At 43.9% G+C, this 21,357-nt stretch overlaps 1 protein-coding gene across 1 annotated transcript in view; it reads left to right on the forward strand.

The window, feature by feature from the left end:
- GAB2 (GRB2 associated binding protein 2) overlaps window positions 1–21,357 on the forward strand; it is a 59,549-nt gene that overhangs the window by 25,760 nt on the left and 12,432 nt on the right. The window contains exon 2 of the mRNA XM_040255616.1: window positions 6,226–6,466. Within this exon, the coding sequence (XP_040111550.1) occupies window positions 6,226–6,466 (241 nt within the window). The remainder of the gene's footprint in view (window positions 1–6,225; window positions 6,467–21,357) is intronic.

A 21,357-nucleotide genomic window follows, 5' to 3' on the forward strand; every position in this document is an offset into this window, starting at 1 on the left:
GAGAATCCCATGGACTGTACAGTCCATGGGGTCGCAAAGAGTTGGACATGACCGAGCAACTTTCACATCACACATCACATCACATCACATCTGCCCCTTTCTAGGTCTGTGACTCAGAACTCATTATTAATGTCTCTGCGCTTCAATTTCTCCATCCCCCCCATAAAACAAAACAAACAAAAAACAATGGAGGAAATAATATCTGCTTCACAGGGTGGACTAGAGACGTATGGCAGGTGCTTGCTAAACGGCAGCTGAAATTATTATAGTCAATATAGACGTTTTTGTTCTTATTACTTTCACGTATAACATCTATACAAGGTATAACTGTGACTTGGAAAGCGATTCCATACCTTGGCCAATGTCAAGGTCTCAGTCAGTTCCATGGGTACCCTAGGAATAGGAGCAGTAAGAATAGTGGGGTGCTCTGCTAAATACTTTGTATAAATGATCTCTAATCCTCGCAGCAGCCCTGCGAACTGTGTGTTCTCCCTGTTGAACAAATGAGGTTCTGAGAGGTTTATGTAACCTGTCCAAGGCCAGAGCCAGGTTTGAGTCCAGCCTGGGCTCCAGCATAAGCTTTGGTCTGCCATTTTATGGGTTCTGAGACCCACCGAGGCTTGGGGTGAGGGTTTGGGAGGGGGGATAAAGATTAAAAGGGCATTGAGATAAGGGAAGCAGTCATTACTTGGCCAGTCATCTTTTCCAGAAACTCTCGCCAACCGCCCCTTTCCTGCTCCTGTTATCACTAGCCAGTGGATGGCTGGGCTGGGCTGGGCTGGGCTCCTCTGCTGAAATCCTTCAGAGCTTTCCTGTTCTAGAGTTTTGCAAGAAGGTGGGAGGAGTGTTTTTATGCTGGGCAGGCTTCCCATGAGTGATTGTGGAAAGGAAGGGGAGTGATTTTGTAGGGCCCTAAAAAGAAGCCAGGAAGACGAGGAAAAAATAAAACCCTGTTGAAAAGAAAACAAATAGACTCAGGCGTTTTCTGACATTATCTTTCGTCTAGACTTGGAGATCGAAGCTCAGGCCAGAAGTCTGGAAATGCCCATTTTCTTCTTGCTGTGTAACTGACCTTCCTAATGACCCAAGACACATCATTACAACCGCCTGATAGCCACACACCAAAAACAGCCCAGCCGTATATTGTCTAATGTTTTCCTTTATTTTTAGCATTCTTTCCTTTGCTCAGGAGGTACCCAGGGCATTAAAAACAAATTTTAAACGAACATATTATATGAGTGCTTAGACTTGTTTTCACAAGCTTATGTCATTTTCCCTTTACAGCAGCCCAGTGAGATAGGTAGGCAGCCCAGGGTTTATCCTCCCAACCTCACAGGTAAGCAGCCAGAGCTCAGAGACCTGTCCACGATCTCATGAAGGCAGAGTTGGAACCGGGTCCCTGGTCTCCTGACTCCTGTCCCGTGCATGAGGCCCACACACTGGGAGGAGGAATTCCAACCTGCTTGAGGCTTTGCACCCCAAACCATAAGTTCTAGCTTTTTGTTTACCTGAGCTGCCCACTGCCTTGCTATGATTATGGGGTGAAACCCTCTACAGTGGGGTTGGAGGGAGGTATAGGGAACTGAAGGTAGGAAGCAGGGAATGTCTTTTTCTCAAGGGAGTTTAGCAAGGGCTTGGTATTTACTGAGTGTTCAGTTTTCAGAGAGGAAATAAAAACTAAAGGTCACATGAGTTTAACTGGATGACTGTTAATCTCTTGCATATATTTTACACTGCACACTTTGCAAAGGGCTTATGCCTGTGTGTGTGTTTAATTCACATACTATATATCACTCTAAGTATACACGTCAGTGTTTTTAGTATATTCACAGGACTGTGCAACCATCCTCACAATCTAATTTAGTAACATTTTTATGACCCCAAAAAGAAAGTTTGTCCCCATTCGAAGTCACATCCTATTCCCACCATCACCCCAGCCTTAAGCAACTACTAATCTATTTTCTGTCTCTGAATATTTACCAATTCTAACATTTCATACAGGTGGAATCTAGCTTCCTTTCACTTAGCACAATGCTTTCAAAGTTTATACATTTTGTAACATGTATTTGTACTTTATTCTTTCTACTGCTGAATAATATTGCATTATATGATATGCCACATTCTCTATATATATCCATCAGCGTATAGGCATTTGGGTTGTCTCCACTTTGGCTATAATGAGTAAAGCTGCTGTGAAAATTGGTTTACGGGTTTTTCTGTGGACATATGTTTCCTTTACTCCTAGGACATACCTACTAGTGGAATTGCTGGGTCATGTGGTGATTCTGTGTTTAACTTTTTGAGGAACTGTCGACTGTGTGTGTTCAGAAATTTACTGAGATATATTTCCCATATTGGGCTTTTTAGTGGCTCGGTGGTAAAGAATCTGCCTACCAGTGCAAGAGATGAAGGTTCGACCCCTGAGTCAGGAAGATCCCCTGGAGAGGGGGATGGCTACCCTACCAGTTTCCTTGCCTGGGAAATTCCATGGACAGAGGAGCCTGGCGGGCTATAGTCCATGGGTCACAAAAGAGTCGAACACGGCTTAGCTTCTAAGCAACAATCTCTCATACCATAAAAGTCACCCATTTAAAGGTACAGTTCAGTGATTTTAGTGTTTCCAGGGTTGTGCAACCATCACCACAGTCTCATTTTAGAAAACTTTCATCAGCCTCAAAAAGAAACACCATTCTCATTAGCAGTTACTATCCATTCCTGCTTACCAACCCACCTCCTTCCCAGGCAACCACTAGTTTGCTTGCTGACTTTGAATTTTCCTGCTCTAGACATTTTACATAAACAAAGTCACGTGATCCATAGTCTGTTGTCACTAGTCTCTTTCCCTTAGCACAGTGTTGGGGGATCCCTCCATATTGTGGCATGTTATTAGTATTTCATTCATTTATATGACTGAATAATATTCCCTTGTATGAATATCCCACATTTTATTTATCCAGCCCCTACCTCTGTCATCCCATTGTATGGGAACATCCCGTTGTTCTCCCTGTGTGTCTCTGTCTCTGTTTTCTTATAAGGACTCCAGTCACTGGAGTAAGGCCCACACTAATCCCATGTAACTTCATTTTAATTCATTATATCTGCAAAGACTCTATTTTCAAATAAGGTCACATTCTGAGGTTCCATGAGTTTTGGAGGGGACACTGTTCAACCCATAAAGACACAAAGGAGTAATCACATGAATTTCAGATAGAAGTCTTTTAAAGTTGCAAGCTGAGGTAGGATTTTTAGCAAGGTTTCATGCCAAAACAGCTTTGGAAGAACTTTCCTGGGGCTGTAGACCATTATGGAGCTAACTGGTTTCATAGACATGGCTTTATGTCAGAAGAGTGAAATTCCAAGTGTCTCTGGGCCCAAGTCATCCTAACCCCTACTCCATCTTATTACCAGACCTCGAAAACCTCTTTGATTTTGACCACAAGAAACAAGCATGTATGGATTTTTGTGCCAGAGAAAATTATTTTATTCATTCAACACATATGTAATGAATACCCACTATGTTCTGGGACTGTTCTAGGCACCGGAGGTAACAGAGGAGACGGAGCACATTTTGAGTACTACGACTTGCAGCATTTCTCTGACCCTTTCTGCATTTCACCCTTACAACTACCCTCTGGAGATTTGTAAATAAGGAAACTGAGACTGCGGTGAAATGTTTTCTCCTCCTCTGTGACTAAACAGACTGGGTCGCCTTTGAATCTCCAGCCTGAGCTGGAGGCACTGAGGCTGGGTCAGTCTTCCTTTGAACGCTTGACCCACAAGCACTCAACATAAGGAATTGGGTGACAAGGCAGGATAAGTTGTTTGTCACGAAGTAGCCACTATGACAAGCTATTCTTGTCAGTTTGAGGAACCTGGTCTTTATTCTGAAGGTAATAAGGAGTCACGCATGGTATTGAGAGGTTTGACTTATTACGCTGTGTACTTCAGATGTTCAGTCAATACATGATTGTGGGGCTGTGTCATAGGCGGGGCTTCATTCTAGGAATAAAATTGTTACAAAAGGGACAGTATCTCTGCTGTCACTGAGTTCATAGCCTAATGTATGGAGTGATGCAGAAGAGGTTGGTATTCTCCTGAAATTCTGTTTGAAACACAAGAAAGTTCAAGTGAGAAGCACAGTTGAAGAAATAAACAGGAAGTGGTTTTAAAAAGAGACCTTTTTGTAAGTCATCCTGAGGGTTGCAGGGATCTGTTGATGCATTTTAAGCAGGGCAGAGGCATAATGACCTGAGGTGGTCACTGAGAAACAGGGAAAGGTGATAGATCTCGGAGAACTGACCGGACGGCAGTGTTGATGTGCTTCACTGAGATACAGAATCCAGGAGGAGTTCCATTGAGATGGTTGAGCTTGACCTGCTTGTGGGACAGCTGAATGGAGGTGTCCGGCAGATGGGGGGTGGGGGCGGGCGGGGAGGAAGGGATGGGGAGCAGTTATAGGACAGAGAGCTCAGGAGACAGAACCAAGCCAGAGATTAAGATCTGTGAATTGTCGTCACATAGCTGAAGCTGTGAGAGCGGACGGGATGCCCCAGAGAGTCTCCAGAGGGAGAGTGAGGTCACAGGAGGGTGTGGGCAGAGCGCTGAGGAAAGCCCCCTGGATGGGCTGGTTGGGGGAGGGGGGTCCAGAGACCACGGACAGCGTGGGATGCCCCCGAGAGGCTGCCCTGGCACCTCCCCTGGGTCTCCCCGGCGCTGGGCCTTCCCCTCTCCCGGGTGTCAACCCTCTCCTCTGCCATCAGAGAGTTCATCTTGCACATCTGATGGAGTAACGAAGCCATCGATTCTGTTAACAGACATCCAGTTCACAAGACCTGTAACGGGCATTCACTTTGGAGGTCGACAGAGCTATCGACGGAACAGTTTTTCCCCAGAGGCCCATGGCGTTTCCTGCTATACGCTGGCATTGGTTGACCTGTCCAGCGTCAGGAAAGACTGGAGAGTAACTAATGCTGTAGAGCTGGGTGAGAAGGGTGCTAAAGCAGGTCAGATAACGGGGTAGAAAGAGAACTAAGTCCCCTCTGAAGTGTTCACTAGCCCTGGAAAGCCCCCATCATGACCACTAAAACATCAGCCCCACTGGCCATCACACTGCCAGAAATGACATCTTTAACCTTTCTTTTGAACAAAAAGTTTTGCTGGTAGAATTACTGCATGCCAAATACTTTTTTTTTTTTTTTTTTGCATATTCTGCAAAGACAGACTCAGAACTTGTTCTGTGTACCTGGGCTTTATTAGGTAAATGTTGGCACTGAGGAGGTAACATCAGCAGTCACTGCTCTTAGACACCATGGGCCAGGCAAGGAAGCAGGGTGACTGGATATAATGAAGCGTCGGCCACGTGCTGTTCGCACCCAGAACAATGACCGAGTCCAGGAAGGTTTCAGGGAGAATATGATATCTGTGTAGGGTCTTAAAAGTCTGCCTATGAATGCTAAAGAAGTAAAATCCAGGCGGAAGAAACAGCACAAACCAAAACAAAGAATCATAAAAGGGGCTGGTGTGTCCACGGACTGATGAAGCTTCCATATGCCTGGGGTATGGGAGGAGGAAAGCAGGAAATAGGCCAGACTGTGAAAGGCCTTGTATGTTGTGCTTAGGCATTTGGACTAAGCCTAGAGAGCCAGCCAAATGAATAATGCCCTTGGCTTGGGGTGTAGCACTCTAAACTATTATCTGTCTTTAATACCTCGCTTCCTTTCTAACACAACAGGGAGAGTTAAAGATAAGAGTTAAGAAGAAGAAAAAAAACAAAAACCCATAGACAGAGAGTGGCGAGTACAGGAGCCGGGCAGCATCCTCCCGGGAGGACAGGGAAGGGCAGGCCGGAGGGCCCCGGACGGTCTGAAGGGACGGGCGGCTCCGTTCCACGCACTTTTATCAGGTAGTGCGGAGACCCGGCCCAGGCCCCTCGGCGCGGAAGTCTTTGGGAAGCCGAGCTTCATTTAGTAAAGCCAGCGTAGCTGAGAGGGAGGCGATGCCCCAGGAGCCCCCAGAGAGAGGGGAGACAGTGGCGTTCCCTTGCCCGGGGCTGGCCTCGCCCCGCCGGCGATAGTGGCCTCCGGGCCGACCCCAGGGGCCTGAGCCAGCAGGGGGCAGTAGGGAGGGCAGCGGGCGGCAGGTGCTGAGGACGCTGCGCCCCCCCGGGCCGGGAGAGGGCCGCCTTCCCTTCCGCCTCCCCTCACACAGCTCTGGCTCTCTTCGCAGACTCCCTGCGGAACATCTCGGCCCCGCACGCGCCGCGCTCCTCTCCAGCGGAGCTCAGCAGCTCCAGCCAGCACCTTCTCCGAGAACGGAAAGCCTCGGCCCCGTCGCACTCCAGCCAGCCGACCCTGTTCACCTTCGAGCCCGCGCTGTCCAACCACGTGCAGCCCGCCCTATCGGCCAGCGCGCCCCAGGAGTACCTCTACCTGCACCAGTGCATCAGCCGGAGGGCCGAGAGCACACGGTAGGCTGCCCGAGCGCGCTCGCGGGCCCAGTCCTTTCCAGCCTCTGCTTTTTAATTTTGAAGACGCGGGAGTAAACTATCATTGCATCTTTCCAGGTGACCAGATACATAATTATAAAACAAAAACACCATTGCTCTAGTTTAGGTAACCTTGGTGGCTCAGAGGTTAAAGCGTCTGCCTCCAATGCGGGAGACCCGGGTTCGATCCCTGGGTCGGGAAGATCCCCTGGAGAAGGAAATGGCAATCCACTCCAGTATTCTTGCCTGGAGAATCCCATGGACCGAGAAGTCTAGTAGGTTACAGTCCACAGGGTCGCAAAGAGTCGGACACGAATGAGCGACTACCACCACTACCACTCGCATTTTATGGGTATCATCTACACTGCCATATAATGATACTTGGATTCCAAAGAATCCTTTCATTATCAAAAATCTTGCTTTACAAATTTTGTTTAATTTGGAAAAAAGGCATTAAGAAGCTAGAGTTTCAGAATCAAAGACAAAGTCAGTGCATTTGTTGACCCTAACAATATAGCTATAAACCCTTACCATTGTTGAGTAAATCCATATCTCACTTTTGCTACCACTGCAGAGTTCCATGTGGCAGCCACTCTCCACATGTGGCTCCACTCTCCACATGTGGCTATCTAAATTTGAATCAATTAAAATTAAATAAAACTCGGGAACTTCCCTGGTGGTCCAGTGAATAACAATCTGCCTGCCAGCGCAGGGGACACGTTTGATCCCTGGTCGGGGAACTAAGAGCCCAGCAGCCGTGGAGCAACTAAGTCTGCGTGCCGCAACTAGGGAGTCCGTGAGCCACAACAAAAGGCCCACATGATGCAGCTAAGACCTGACACAGTGAAATAAATAACAGTTGTGACTGCGGTAATGATGAAAGAAAATAGATGCCAAAGATGTCTGTAACAGCATAAATGTAAAAGAAAATTATTTTCATTAAATTGCACTGAAAATTAACTTATTCAGTTGCACCAGCCATATTTCAAGTGCTCAGGGGCCACACGTGGCCACTGGCTACCATACAGGGTCATGCAAATACAAAACGTTTTCATCATCACAGAAAGTCATGGCAAGAACTCCCTGCTCTAGAGTAAGTTTTTGTTTTTCTGACAGTGAAAACTCTCTCAGGTATAGAGCCTGTACATACTTTTATTACCTTTTATCTCATCATTAGGATAAACAAAAGCACAGGGCTTGTGGACTTTGCCAGAACTGGTTCCCAATTCTACCATGGCCAGCAGATTGCAAATCACATTCCTGTATTAATTAATTTAGAAATAACTAATTTGTGTTATGAGAATTAAGGCAGTTAGCTGGTTTATTGATAAATCACATTACAGAATATTTTCATGCATGATCACGCTTAAACCAGGCAAATCCACTGAGAGGTCGCTAGGATCGATCATTTCTCTCTGTTTCACTGGTGAGGAAACTGAGACTCGACTTGTGAATGACAAGAGGTCAGACCAGAACCCAGGCTTCTCCTTCCTGGTCAGGTATTCTTTTCTCTACACTGTGCTGTTCTGTGATTCTGGTTTTCTGAGTCATTTTCACACACTGCCAATACTCAGTTTGAAATCTGCCTCAAAAAACTCATTTTCCTCAAGCAGCATGATTCATTTGTGAACTTTCACTAGTTCAGGTGACCTCCATCAGTGTACGCATAAGGGGCTGAGTTCTAAACAGGTAGAATGAATCAACCAAGATCCCTGAACTAGTTAGTACCTAATTCTTCTGAACCACAGACCAGGGACAGTGGTAGAATGCAAAGTGTTTTACAGGCTCAGCAGTTTATTCAGTCATGGTTTGGCCACTTCTTTGTGACCTTGGGGGCCATTTATTTAGCCTTCTTGACTTTCAGTTTCCTTCTCTGCAGAGTGAGAATAATTAACTCATGAGCATAATTAATGAACATAAAATGGCAAAACATTTCTGAAGTACCCATGAGGTAGGAGGTCCTCAAGATTTATTGCCAGATGTCTCCCAGGCCTCCACCCCTTCTGCTACACATAGGATCACAGGGGAGTAAAGAACGAGAGGCTGTACACTCATAGTTTCAGTGAAAGACAGAGCACTTTATATTAGTGTCTCTCAAACAGGAACGTGCACATGAAATACCCAAGCATCTTGTTGAAATGCTGCTTCTGATTCAGTGGGTCCTGAGATCCTGGTATTCTGCAAAACTGTAAATGATGCTAGTGCAGACTGCAAATCACCCTTCCATTTTTATATTAATACATTACTGTCCTTTGGGGCAGGACTCAGAGCACATATCGTTGCGTGGTAAATATTTGAACAAATCTGTGTTATGGAAATATGTTATCTCCATGGCCTATGGATGTTAATGAAGGAGACAGAACTTATCTACATCTGTGGAAGCAACTTGATTGTGGGGCCTTGACCAAGTTGTGCTTTTCTCTGTGTCTTTGTTTTGACTTGTGTGGGTGAGGGAGCAAGAGGTTGATGAGTAGGATCTCAGGGAGATTTTAAAAAATAGTAAACTCAAACAGTGTTTGTAGGATTCGAAGCAGGAATGGAGGGTGGGAAGGCGGCTTTCTTTCAGTCAATTCAGTTCAGTTGCTCAGTTGTGTCCAACTCTTTGCGATCCCATGAATCGTAGCACACCAGGCCTCCCTGTCCATTACCAACTCCTGGAGTTCACTCAGACTCACGTCCATCGAGTCCGTGATGCCATCCAGCCATCTCATCCTCTGCTGTCCCCTTTTCCTCCTGCCCCCAATCCCTCCAAGCATCAGAGTCTTTTCCAATGAGTCAACTCTTCACATGAGGTGGCCAAAGTACTGGAGTTTCAGCTTTAGCATCATTCCTTCCAAAGAACACGCAGGGCTGATCTCCTTCAGAATGGACTGGTTAGATCTCCTTGCAGTCCGAGGGACTCTCAAGAGTCTTCTCCAACACCAGAGTTCAAAAGCATCAATTCTTCGGTGCTCAGCCTTCTTCAAAGTCCAATTCTCACATCCATACATGACCACTGGAAAGACCATAGCCTTGACTAGACGGACCTATCTTAGGAAGGATATATAGTTTCTGGTGGTAGTAGAGTAGTGTGCATGATAGCAAACATACTATAACAATTACAAACTCCAGACAAAACATTTAAAAAACTAAAGGCACTGAAGAGCAATCAAAAAGCAGGACAAATTTGTTTTAAAAAAGAGACCCACACTGAACAAGATTCAATTGACATGACTTTTCTTTTGAATGAAATTCCCATAACATATCATCCCAAGTGTTCAGTAGATAGTGAGAAATTGCTGGACACTTGAAGACACTGTAAAGTTGACCTGTAGTCAAGAGAACTCAGGTCATAGAAACAAAATAAGCTCGGTTTTTGGAGTTAGCATACAAAGACTTTAAAATAGTTGTGTTGATTGCTTTAATCTGTGGCAGGGAGGGAAAATGGATAATGAGTAAAGAGATGGTGAAATTTAGGAAAAAGAAACTTTGAAAAAGAACGTATAAGTTTCAGTTTCTCTATGGTGGCAGAAGCCACTACCGATTATCCCTCCCACTAATTACAACTAAAAACTCCAGGCAAAATATGATTACCCAAAGACTCTGTAAATGAAAGAAAGCAGATTATGTAGCAGAGCAAACTTTGGAGATGCAACTACACAGAGTGAATTTTCTGTCTCTGGTGGATTTGTCCTGAGTATGGGCCCCCTCCCAAAGCAGCACAGTGGGGCAGGCTGCTGAGACTCTAACAGAAATCTCCAGAAAAGGAGCCCTTCGGGGGCTGGGGAAGAGTGGAGTATCCCAGAGTGGAGAGAGCTAGAGAAGGGATTTCCTAATTCTGGATATAAAACCACTCAAGTCTCGGGCTCATCTTGATGGGGGGGTCGGGGGGGGGGGGGGCGTGGAGCGGTGCGAGCGGTGCGGTGCTCAGTCATGTCCGACTCTTTGCGATCCCATGGATTGTAGGGTCTGTGGAATTCTCCAGGCAAGAATACTGGAGTGGATTGCCATTTCCTTCTCCAGGAGATCTTTCCCAACCCAAGGCATCGAACCCGGGTCTCCCACACTGCAGGCAGACTCTCCACTCTCTGACCCGCCAGGGAACCCATGTGTGAGATAGACTCAAACCAGCATAACAAGAGCTTTGTGAACTAAACTGAGATTTTTACTACCACACACAAAAGGAGAAACAGAACTTAAGAGGATAAACCTAACCATGTTGATTGCCTGCAAAAACAAACACATCAGTATTTTCCAGAGGATGATAAAAGAACACAGTCTACACAACATTCAGAATATAATCCAAAATTTCTGGGCATACAGAAAATGAGCAAACTATAACTAATTCTCAAGGGCAAGCAGAGACCAACCTCATTATTACCAATGTTGGAGCTTCTACACACAGATTCAAAAGCCCATATTATAACAAGATTCCATATGAGAAAAGAAAACACACTTGAAATTAATGAAAAGGAAAAGAAATTCTTATCAACCCAGAGGTCTCAATTCTGCAAAAGTAATCCTTCAGGAATGAAAACAAAGTAAGACATTCTCAGATGAAAAAGAAGTAAGAGAATTTCTAGGAGATTTAACTTAAAGAAATAATAAGGCTGAAGCAAAGTATTACCAGAAGAAAACTATGAGCAGGAATGAAGAAAGACAAGCAGAAATAGTAAATATCTTCAAAATTATAAAGTATTGGTTTTTTTTCCCTTCTAAATTCTTTAAAATATGTATGAATGTTGAAAACAAATATTAAACATTATCTAGTGGGGTTTTTACATGGTTTTATTTCTCTTCAACCTGAAGTTCCTTTTTTTTTTTTTTAACTTTATTTTATTTCATTTTGGCCATGCTGCATGGTCTGTGGGGATCGTTCCTGACCAGGGATTGAACCTAGGCCCATGGCAGTGAAAGTGCCAAGTCCTTACACTGGACTGCCAGGAAACTCCGTGAAGAGCTTCCTTTACCATTTATGGCCATGTGAGTCCCCTAGTGACCAATTTTCCCAACTTTCACTTATCTGAAAATACCTTTATTTCACCTTTTATTTATTTTATTGAAGTATACAATTGATTTACAGTGTTGTGTTATTTCTGCTGTACAGCAGTGGTTCAGTTATACACAAACATGATACACATTCTTTTTCATATTTCTCTTATGATTTATCACAGAATATTGAATATAGTTCCCTGTGCCATACAGTATCACCTTTATTTTTGAGAGATTTTTGCTGAGTATAAAAATGGCTTTATTTCAGCATTCTAAAAAATGCCATCCTATGGTCTTCTTGACTTTCATTGTTTTTGATGAGAGGTCAACTGTTGTTTTTATTCTTATTCTCCTGAATGTAATTGTATCATTCTTCCTCTGATTTTTTTCTCCTTTAAAAAAAAAATTGTGTTAAAATATGCATAATAGGAAACGTCCTATCTTAACCGTTTTTAAGTGTATAGTTCAGTAGTGTTAAGTACTTTCAGACTCCTGCAACCAATCTTTGGAACTCTTTTCATCTCTCAAAATTTAAACTCTGTACCCTTAACACCTCATTTCACCTTCCCCCAGCCCCTAAAAACCTCCATTCTACTTTTTATCTGTATGAATTAGGCTTCTCTCAGTGGAATTACAGTGTTTTTTGTGACTGGATTATTTCACTTAGCAAAAAAGCCCTCAAAATTCATCTATATAGTAGCAAGTGTCAGGAATTTCTTCCTTTTAAGGCTAAGTAAATATTTCATTGCATGTATATGCCTCAGTAGATGCTAAGAAAGATTTGATAAAACATAATACATCTTTATAAAAAATATTTCTTAGCAAACTGTAAATAGATGAGAATTATCTCAAACTAAGACTTCTAAGAACAGCCTAATGGAAAAATACTAAATATATTCCCCTAATACTGGGGACAAGAAGACAATACCTGCTCTCGCTACTTCTATTCACAGTTGTACTAGAGATCCTCAGTTCAGTTCAGTCGCTCAGTCGTGTCTGACTCTTTGTGACCCTATGAATCGCAGCACACCAGGCCTCCCTGTTCATCACCATTTCCCGGAGTTCACTCAGACTCATGTCCATCGAGTCCGTGATGCCATCCAGCCATCTTATCCTCTGTTGTCCCCTTCTCCTCCTGCCCCCAATGCCTCCCAGCATCAGAGTCTTTTCCAATGAGTCAGCTCTTCTCATGAGGTAGCCAAAGTACTGGAGTTTCAGCTTTAGCATCATTCCTTCCAAAGAAATCCCAGGACTGATCTCCTTCAGAATGGACTGGTTGGATCTCCTTGCAGTCCAAAGGACTCTCAAGAGTCTTCTCCAACATCACAGCTCAAAAGCATCAATTCTTCGGCGCTCAGCCTTCTTCACAGTCCAACTCTCACATCCATACATGACCACTGGAAAAACCATAGCCTTGACTAGATGGACCTTAGTCGGCAAAGTAATCTCTCTGCTTTTCAATATGCTGTCTAGGTTGGTCATAACTTTTCTTCCAAGGAGTAAGCGTCCTTTAATTTCATGGCTGCAGTCACCATCTGCAGTGATTTTGGAGCCCCACAAAATAAAGCCTGACACTGTTTCCACTGTTTCCCCATCTATTTCCCATGAAGTGATGGGACCGGATGCCATGATCTTCGTTTTCTGAATGTTGAGCTTTAAGCCAACTTTTTCACTCTCCTCTTTCACTTTCATCAAGAGGCTTTTTAGTTCCTCTTCACTTTCTGCCATAGGGTGGTGTCATCTGCATATATGAGGTTATTGATATTTCTCCCAGCAAATCTTGATTCCAGCTTGTGTTTCTTCCAGTCCAGCGTTTCTCATGATGTACTCTGCATAGAAGTTAAATAAGCAGGGTGACAATATACAGCCTTGACGTACTCTTTTTCCTATTTGGAACCAGTCTGTTGTTCCATGTCCACTTCTAACTGTTACTTCCTGACCTGCATACAGATTTCTCAAGAGGCAGGTCAGGTGGTCTGGTATTCCCATCTCTTTCAGAATTTTCCACAGTTTATTGTGGTCCACACAGTCAAAGGCTTTGGCATAGTCAATAAAGCAGAAATAGATGTTTTTCTGGAACTCTCTTGCTTTTTCCATGATCCAGCGGATGTTGGCAATTTGATCTCTGATTCCTCTGCCTTTTCTAAAACCAGCTTGAACATTTGGAAGTTCACGGTTCACGTATTGCTGAAGCCTGGCTTGGAGAATTTTGAGCATTACTTTACTAGCATGTGAGATGAGTGCAATTGTGTGGTAGTTTGATCATTCTTTGGCATTGCCTTTCTTTGGGATTGGAATGAAAACTGACCTTTTCCAGTCCTGTGGCCACTGCTGAGTTTTCCACATTTGCTGGCATATTGAGTGCAGCACTTTCACAGCATTATCTTTCAGGATTTGAAGCAGCTCAACTGGAATTCCATCACCTCCACTAGCTTTGTTAGTAGTGATGCTTTCTAAGGCCCACCTGACTTCACATTCCAGGATGTCTGGCTCTAGATTAGTGATCACATCATCATGATTATCTGGGTCATGAAGATCTTTTTTGTACAGTTCTTCCGTGTAGTCTTGCCACCTCTTAATATCTTCTGCTTCTGTTAGATCCATACCATTTCTCTCCTTGATCAAGCCCATCTTTGCATGAAATGTTCCCTTGGTATCTCTAATTTTCTTGAAGAGATCTCTAGTCTTTCCCATTCTGTTGTTTTCCTCTATTTCTTTGCATTGATCGCTGAAGAAGGCTTTCTTATCTCTTCTTGCCATTCTTTGGAACTCTGCATTCAGATGCTTATATCTTTCCTTTTCTCCTTTGCTTTTTTGCCTCTCTTCTTTTCACAGCTATTTGTAAGGCCTCCCCAGACAGCCATTTTGCTTTTTTGCATTTCTTTTCCATAGGGATGGTCTTGATCCCTGTCTCCTGTACAGTGTCACAAACCTCATTCCATAGTTCATCAGGCACTCTATCTATCAGATCTAGGCCCTTGAATCTATTCCTCACTTCCACTGTATAATCATAAGGGATTTGATTTAGGTCATACCTGAATGGTCTAGCGGTTTTCCCTACTTTCTTCAATTTGAGTCTGAATTTGGCAATAAGGAGTTCATGATCTGAGCCACAGTCAGCTCCTGTCTTGTTTTTGTTGAGATCCTAGTGAGTTCAATAAGGGAACAAAAAATATATAAAAGGCACAAATACCAGAAAGGAAGATGTAACAGTTTCTGTTTGCTAGTAACATGCTTGTTTATATTACAAATCCTAAAGAATATAGAAAATAAGTACTACAATTAATAAGTTAATTTAGCAAATTCACAGGAGAAAAGATCACTGTACAAAAATAACTTTTACTTACTAGCAACAACCAAAAAAATGAACTTAAAAAATCTATATAATGATGCCCAAAGAAGTGGACTGCTTAGGAATAAATTTAACAAAAGACAGGCAAGACCTCTTCACTGAAACCACTAACATTGCTGAGGGAAATTAAAGACCTAAATATGGAGGGTAATAATATACTATAGTTATGAATTGGAAGAGTTAATATTATTAAAATGGTAATTCTTCCCAAATTAACCTGTAGATTCAGTTCAATCCAAATAAAAATCCCAGCAAGCTTTCTCACAGAAATTGATAGCTAGTTCTAAAATGTATGTGAAAGTGTGAATAACCAAAGTGATTTTAAAAAAAGAAAAAAAAACAGCACAAAGTTAGAGGACTTATACTACCTGATTTTAAGACCTTCTGTCAAACTAAGGTTAATCATGATAGTTGTATTAATGAAAGGGTAAACATATAAATCACTAGAACAGATTAGTGAACCTGGAGGCGTTAGAATGAATATGGGTGTGTGTGTGTGTGTATATATATATATATATTTTTTTTTTTACTAAAGTGCCAATAGGGAAATGAAAGCTTTTTCAACAAATAGATACCTATATAGGAATTTTTAAAAACCTTTACTTTCTATCACACTATTCAAAAGCTAAAAAGTATCAGAGACCTGAATGTAAAGTCTAATACTTTGAAACTTACAGAAGAAAATATCTCTGTGATCTTGGGGTAAGAAAAGATTTTTATATGGGATTTAAAAATCAGGAATCATAAAAGAAAAAAACTGATAGTCTTTATCAAAATTAAAACTTTTGCTCTTTAAAAGATCCCATTAGGAAAATGTAAACTTTCCTGGTGGTCCAGTGGTTAAGAATCTGCCTTGCATTACAATGGACATGGTATGATCCCTGGTCGGGGAACTAAGATCCTGCATGCTGTGCAGTGCAGACAAAAAAGTAAAACAACAAAAAGCAAGTCAACAAATCCTAGAAAATACTCAAAGCATATATCTGACAGAGAACTAACTTCTAGCATACATAAAGAACTATTACAACTCAATAAGAAGACAAGCAAGAATATTTTTTTGCATGGGCAAAAGATTTGAAGAGACACTTCACAAAAAAGATATAGGAATGGCCAATAATAAGCACATGAAAACATGCTGAACCATCAGAGAAATGCAAATTAAAACCTCAGTGAGGTTTTGCTTAATCTCCACTGGAATGACTACCGTTAAAAAAAAAAAAACCTAGCAATGCCAAGTGTTGGCAAGTGTGTGGATGGGCTTTAGTCATGCACTGCTTCATTACATACTAGGTACTCTGGAAACAAACAGTTTACAAAGCACTTTAACAGTAGTTACCTCTTTTGATCTCCAAAGTAATCTCAAGAGGATTACTTTTGAGTAGGGACTTTGAGAGAGAATTAGCTCATTCATCTCTGCCTAGCACAGATGTAAATATGCCTGATTGATTACTGTACTGAAATCATATTTACTGAGGCTAATAATACCAGCCTTCTCTCTATCCCTTTTATATTTATGAGGGATCCTGATATACAGCTACAAGAAGTTAAGCATCCTAGAGATAAAACCATGAATTTTTTATTACTCTTACTACACTACTAGCCACTAATGTTTCTTTAAGTACTGGATAATATGTATTCTGGTTAAAATGACTTCAGTTCTAAAAATCCAGCTCTTCCACTGAGCTAAAATAAGTAATAATTCAAAATAGTAACTGTTGCCAATGGAAGGAGTTTTGAACTGATGCTGTCAAAGCAAGCAGAATCATTTTTGTTTTTGGAAACAATTTAGTTTCACTAGATTTATTTTTATCCTCTAGTATTTGGGACCTCGGGGCTTCCCTGGTAGCTCAGACAACCTGGGTTTGACCCCTGGGTTGGGAAGATCCCCTGAAGGAGGGCATGGCAACCCACTCCAGTATTCTTGCCTGGAGAATCCCATGGACAGAGGAGCCTGGCAGACTGCAGTTCATAGGGTCACAAAGAGTTGGACATAACTGATTTAACACACATACACACTTAGGACCTCATTCTAGATTCTAGCAAGTATTAACCAATCTCTATCTTAAGGCTGTTAAACCTGTAACAAGTGATGTGATGTGGTAAGTCACACGTCCTGGAAAGCCATAATTCTGCTAAGAGTTGAGGGAAGCAAAATTTCAAGGGATGAAATTCCAAAATGGAAGCATCACTGACCCTGTAGCACTCTTCTACAGAAAGATGGTGGGTAAAAAGCAAAATCAGAAATGTCGATGGAGAATGTAACTCGTGATTAATTGTTAGTGGCTGTGATTAACCAAAGGCAGAATATACAGCTTTTACTTTGTTAGTTTCACATATACAGCTTTTCTCTGTAACTGCAGAGAGAAGGCAAGCTCAATATTGCAGCCAGAAAAGTTTGAGATACAAAGACCACCTCACCTCTTAGAGATTGTGAGACAGAATTTTCTGAGCTTTCTTCCCTCACTGGAAGGATCCATTTGGAATGAGTCAGATGCAGAATGATGGTCCAGATGACCTTTCAAGATTGCCAGTGACAGGGACAGAACCCTAAAATGGTGGCTAATTTACTTACAAGTGTTTACAAGATTTCCTTAAATGGGAACACAGTCATCACTGACTCAGTGGACATGAACTTGAGCAAACTCCAAGAGATAGTGGCAGACAGAGAAGCCTAGCATGCTGTAGTCCATGGGGTCGCAAAGAGTTAGACATGACTTGACCAACTTACCGAGTGAACAAGAAGAAGTTGTAAAAGAAAATCAAACCAGCTCTTTCATCGTTAATGCACTTGGTATCTCACAGAGTGGAAAAGAGTGAAATTGTATGCCCCATAATGTGTGAAAATGTGTAAAAAAAAAAAAAAGTGCAAAATAAAGTGGCTGGGAAAACCTGGGAAAGCATTTCTAAAAGCCGAGGGAGAAATTTGGAGTTTATTTCAGACCAAGGTGGCAGGATAGCCCCACCCACCAGCAGCCTCTAGAGCAGCGGGGGCCAGCAATGGAAAGGGAAGCTGCTGGCGCAGGGGAATATTTTCTGGCAAACTCCCTCTGTCCTCAGGGAGCTCCCCTATACACCTGTGATCGAGTATCTTCTTGAACCATCTCTGCCATTTACTGTTTTTCTCTTCTGATGCATGAGGGTAATACCTGCACTGCATCTGAGTGCATATCTTTGGGCAAGTTTGTTTCCCTCATTCAGCTCCTTTGACCCGATTCTTGCAGTGATGACCAGTCCCTTCAGCAGGCATGGGTGTCATCTACCACATGCCAGGGGCTGTGCCTGGGGATGGGATTTGGTGCCCTGCCTTCTGGGAACACAGGGTCAGATAGAAGTAGAAGGACCAAGACCCAAATAACTGTCACACAAGACATGGGTGAGGTGAGTGTGTGCAGGGAACACGAATAGTGCTGTAGGAGCAAAGTGGGAAGAGTGGGTGAAGCAACGAGGAAAGTCTGAGGGACTGAAGCACCTCTGTGGAGCAGGAAGGCTTCTTTGGCACTTTGTAAGATTGTGATGCATCAAGGAAACGTTCCAGAAAAAGGTAGATAATGCGAGCCCAGGCCAGGAGCTCAGGGATGAGTGAGCAGTTCTGTAACCAGAGAGGAGACACCAGGGCAGCAGGAGGCTGGGACAGGAGTTCCCATGTTCTGAAGAGAAAAGAGTTTCCATCTGCTGCTCCTAAGGGTTTAGGCCAAGCTCAGGGAAAGTGGATGGCAGCACCAAGGCTTTTCTTTACCTGTGTGTCTGTTTATAGGTTTATTTGCTTGTTCATTCAGCAAACACATATTCACCACCCACTATATGACATGCACTAATCTGGGTGCTGATGAGAGGAAAATGAATAAAACACTGTTTCTTTCCTCAAGGAAATCAACCTGGTGGAGGAAATAAGCAACTGCTTTGTAACACAGGGAGCAGTTGCTACCTGCTCTGAGAGGGAGCAAGTAATTGTGCTGGGAGGTGGGGAATGCGAGAACCAGCTTCAGAAGAGGTGCTGCTGGAGCTGAGTTTGAGCTGCCAGATGGGATAGGGGGCCTTCCAGAGACACGAACACGGCACAGAGGCCTGGCTGCCTGGGGTCTTCTCGGAACCCTGGAGAGCCAACTGCGTAGATCCCAGCCTGAGGAGGGCGGCTGGGGAGAAGAGGTTGGGCGGGTAAGATGGAGCTGGGATATGCCATCACCCTAAAGACACAGACAGCACTGAGAACTGTTAAGCTGGGAAGTTAGGAAAGGAAGCGTGAGAGGGATGAAAAGAGGACCAGAGAGCCGGGCAGATGATTATGGAGACTAGTTAGCTACCAACCCTTTTGTTAAATGCAGAAGACAAGCAGGAGGACCTGAACTGGGGTGGGGTTGATAGGAACTGATGTGCTTATGGAGTGAGAAATGAGAAAGGTCTTCCTGGGCTTTGGTTTGAGTGGCTTGGTGCCTTTCCCCAAACCGGAGAGTCAGGAGAGAGATGATAAGCTCACGGCTGAGTGTGTTGAAGGCCACTGCAGGCTCCCTGAGATGCTCTCCGCACCCCTCACCACCTTAGACTCTCAAGGACTCCTGTTCTCCTCAGCCCAGGACTGGCCCTCCACTGTCATCCCTCAACCCCACCTCCTAAGGCTCCTGCTCTAGCCTGAACAGCTTGTGGTTCTTGAACTTGCCAGACGGCGTTCTACTGCTCTGCCTCTACGGGAACACTTTTTCCCTTCTCTTGCTTTTGCCTGGCCAGTTGCCAGTCAGTCCAGGGTGACATCGCTGAAGAAGCCTCCCTGACACTCTGCACCACCACCACCACTGGGGACGGTTGCTCTAAATGTGTCAACAGCTGCATATGCACAGGTCTGACTAAGGCTTGCAGGCTTGTCACCTCCTCTACCATGGTGCCCCCTCCCCCAGGGCAGGAGGCTTCTCTGTATCGATTGGGCCTGGCCCAGATGGAAAGTGGGATGTCAGGAAAGGATTTTTTCAATGGACAGATCCAGATGGGAGCATCCGCCAGAGCTGGAAGCTCCAAAAGACACAATGAAAGGCATCAAAGACAGATGTGAGCCCCTGATGTCTACCATTGGCTCCCCAGCCTCGGACCCAGGCCCTCCAGGATCTGAAGGCTGGATGTTCAGTGCTCTAGGCCAGCGATGCTGGCTTGCTTACGTGTGTGAAACGAAACAGAAAAGGAGAGAGTACGGAGGCCCAGGGACGAGGGTTGTGAACGGTGTGGCAATGTCAGTCCCAGCCGGCACGGATGCAGGTTAACTAACAAAGAGAGCCTGGCCTAGACACCTGTTTCCCTTCCGCTTTCTAAGCTGATGGGCCTTAATATCTATCACCATCTGGTGGCCACATCCATGAATAACAAGCTCCCCATGAGCTGAGAGAGCTTGTATAAGGCGGGGGCTCCATGGATTGGCCTCAGTGGGTTAAGGGCTGCACATCCCTCTGTTAGCTTGCAAATTTGTATGTGTGTGAGATCTGCCTTATTCTGGTGAGAAGTGCCAGAAGAGATTTTTATCAGATCCTTAAAGAGGCATATAGCCTCCCAAAAGCTGGGAATCACCACTGTACAGGATTATACTAGAATTCTGATTCCTTTATTTTCCCCAAATGGAATCCTATGAAGAATCATCCTATGAGAGAGAGAAAAGCAGACGTGAATCTCTGCTTGCTCAGAACTTCACCTTCTCATTTCTGGAGGGACCTACACAGAACAGAACGCGGTGTGGAAGCCATGCTAGTACAGCCAAGAGGTCATGGCTTTTCAGAACCAGATGGACCTGAAAGGACCCTGGAGGCCCCCCAACTCCCACCTTGGGGATGCCCACAGCCTGTAAGACCCCCCCCGCCCCGGGTCCCACCTTGGGGAAGCCTACAGTGTGTAAAACCCCCCAGGTCCTGCCTTGGGGAAGCCCACAGTGTATAAGACCCCCCAGGTCCCACCTTGTAGAAGCCTTCAGTGTGTAAGACCCCCAAGGTCCTGCCTTGGGGAAGCCCGAAGTGTGTAAGACCCCCCAGGTCCCTCCTTGGGGAAGCCTACGGCGTGTATTAGTGCTGAGGATGAAACTCACAAACCCTTCACCCCCAAATCATTTCGTTTTTAATCTTGCCTTGTTTTCCCAAAACCTGAATTTTAAAAAGTAATAATCAAGACCTTCCCTCTCCTGAATATACTTCCTAAACTGGAAAACATTTTCCCTACAGTATTTTAGTCTTCTGGAGAGAGATTTTCCCCTCTGAATGCCTCTCAGCGAACACGATGGAAAATAAATCTATAGCTTACATTTGAATACTTCCATTTAACTTAGAACATGTCAGCTGACTTGTTCTACAGTGGGGAGACTGAGACTCGGGTAAAATGACTTGTTTGCTGTTTTCTGATACCAACTTAAGGGTTCTTTCCACTGTCTCACAGCCTTTGTATACACATGCGTATATTCGGTGCCACTTAAAGTGGTGAACACGTGGCTGATGCAAGTAGTTTGTTGATGTCTGTTTGAGGAGGTAAGACCACCCTCTGCTCATCACAGCCATGTGGGCGTAGGGGACGGGACAAAGGCTAACAC

This window comes from Oryx dammah, unplaced genomic scaffold, assembly GCF_014754425.2.
Source record: "Oryx dammah isolate SB20612 unplaced genomic scaffold, SCBI_Odam_1.1 HiC_scaffold_15, whole genome shotgun sequence".
NCBI classification, from domain to species: Eukaryota; Metazoa; Chordata; class Mammalia; order Artiodactyla; family Bovidae; genus Oryx; species Oryx dammah.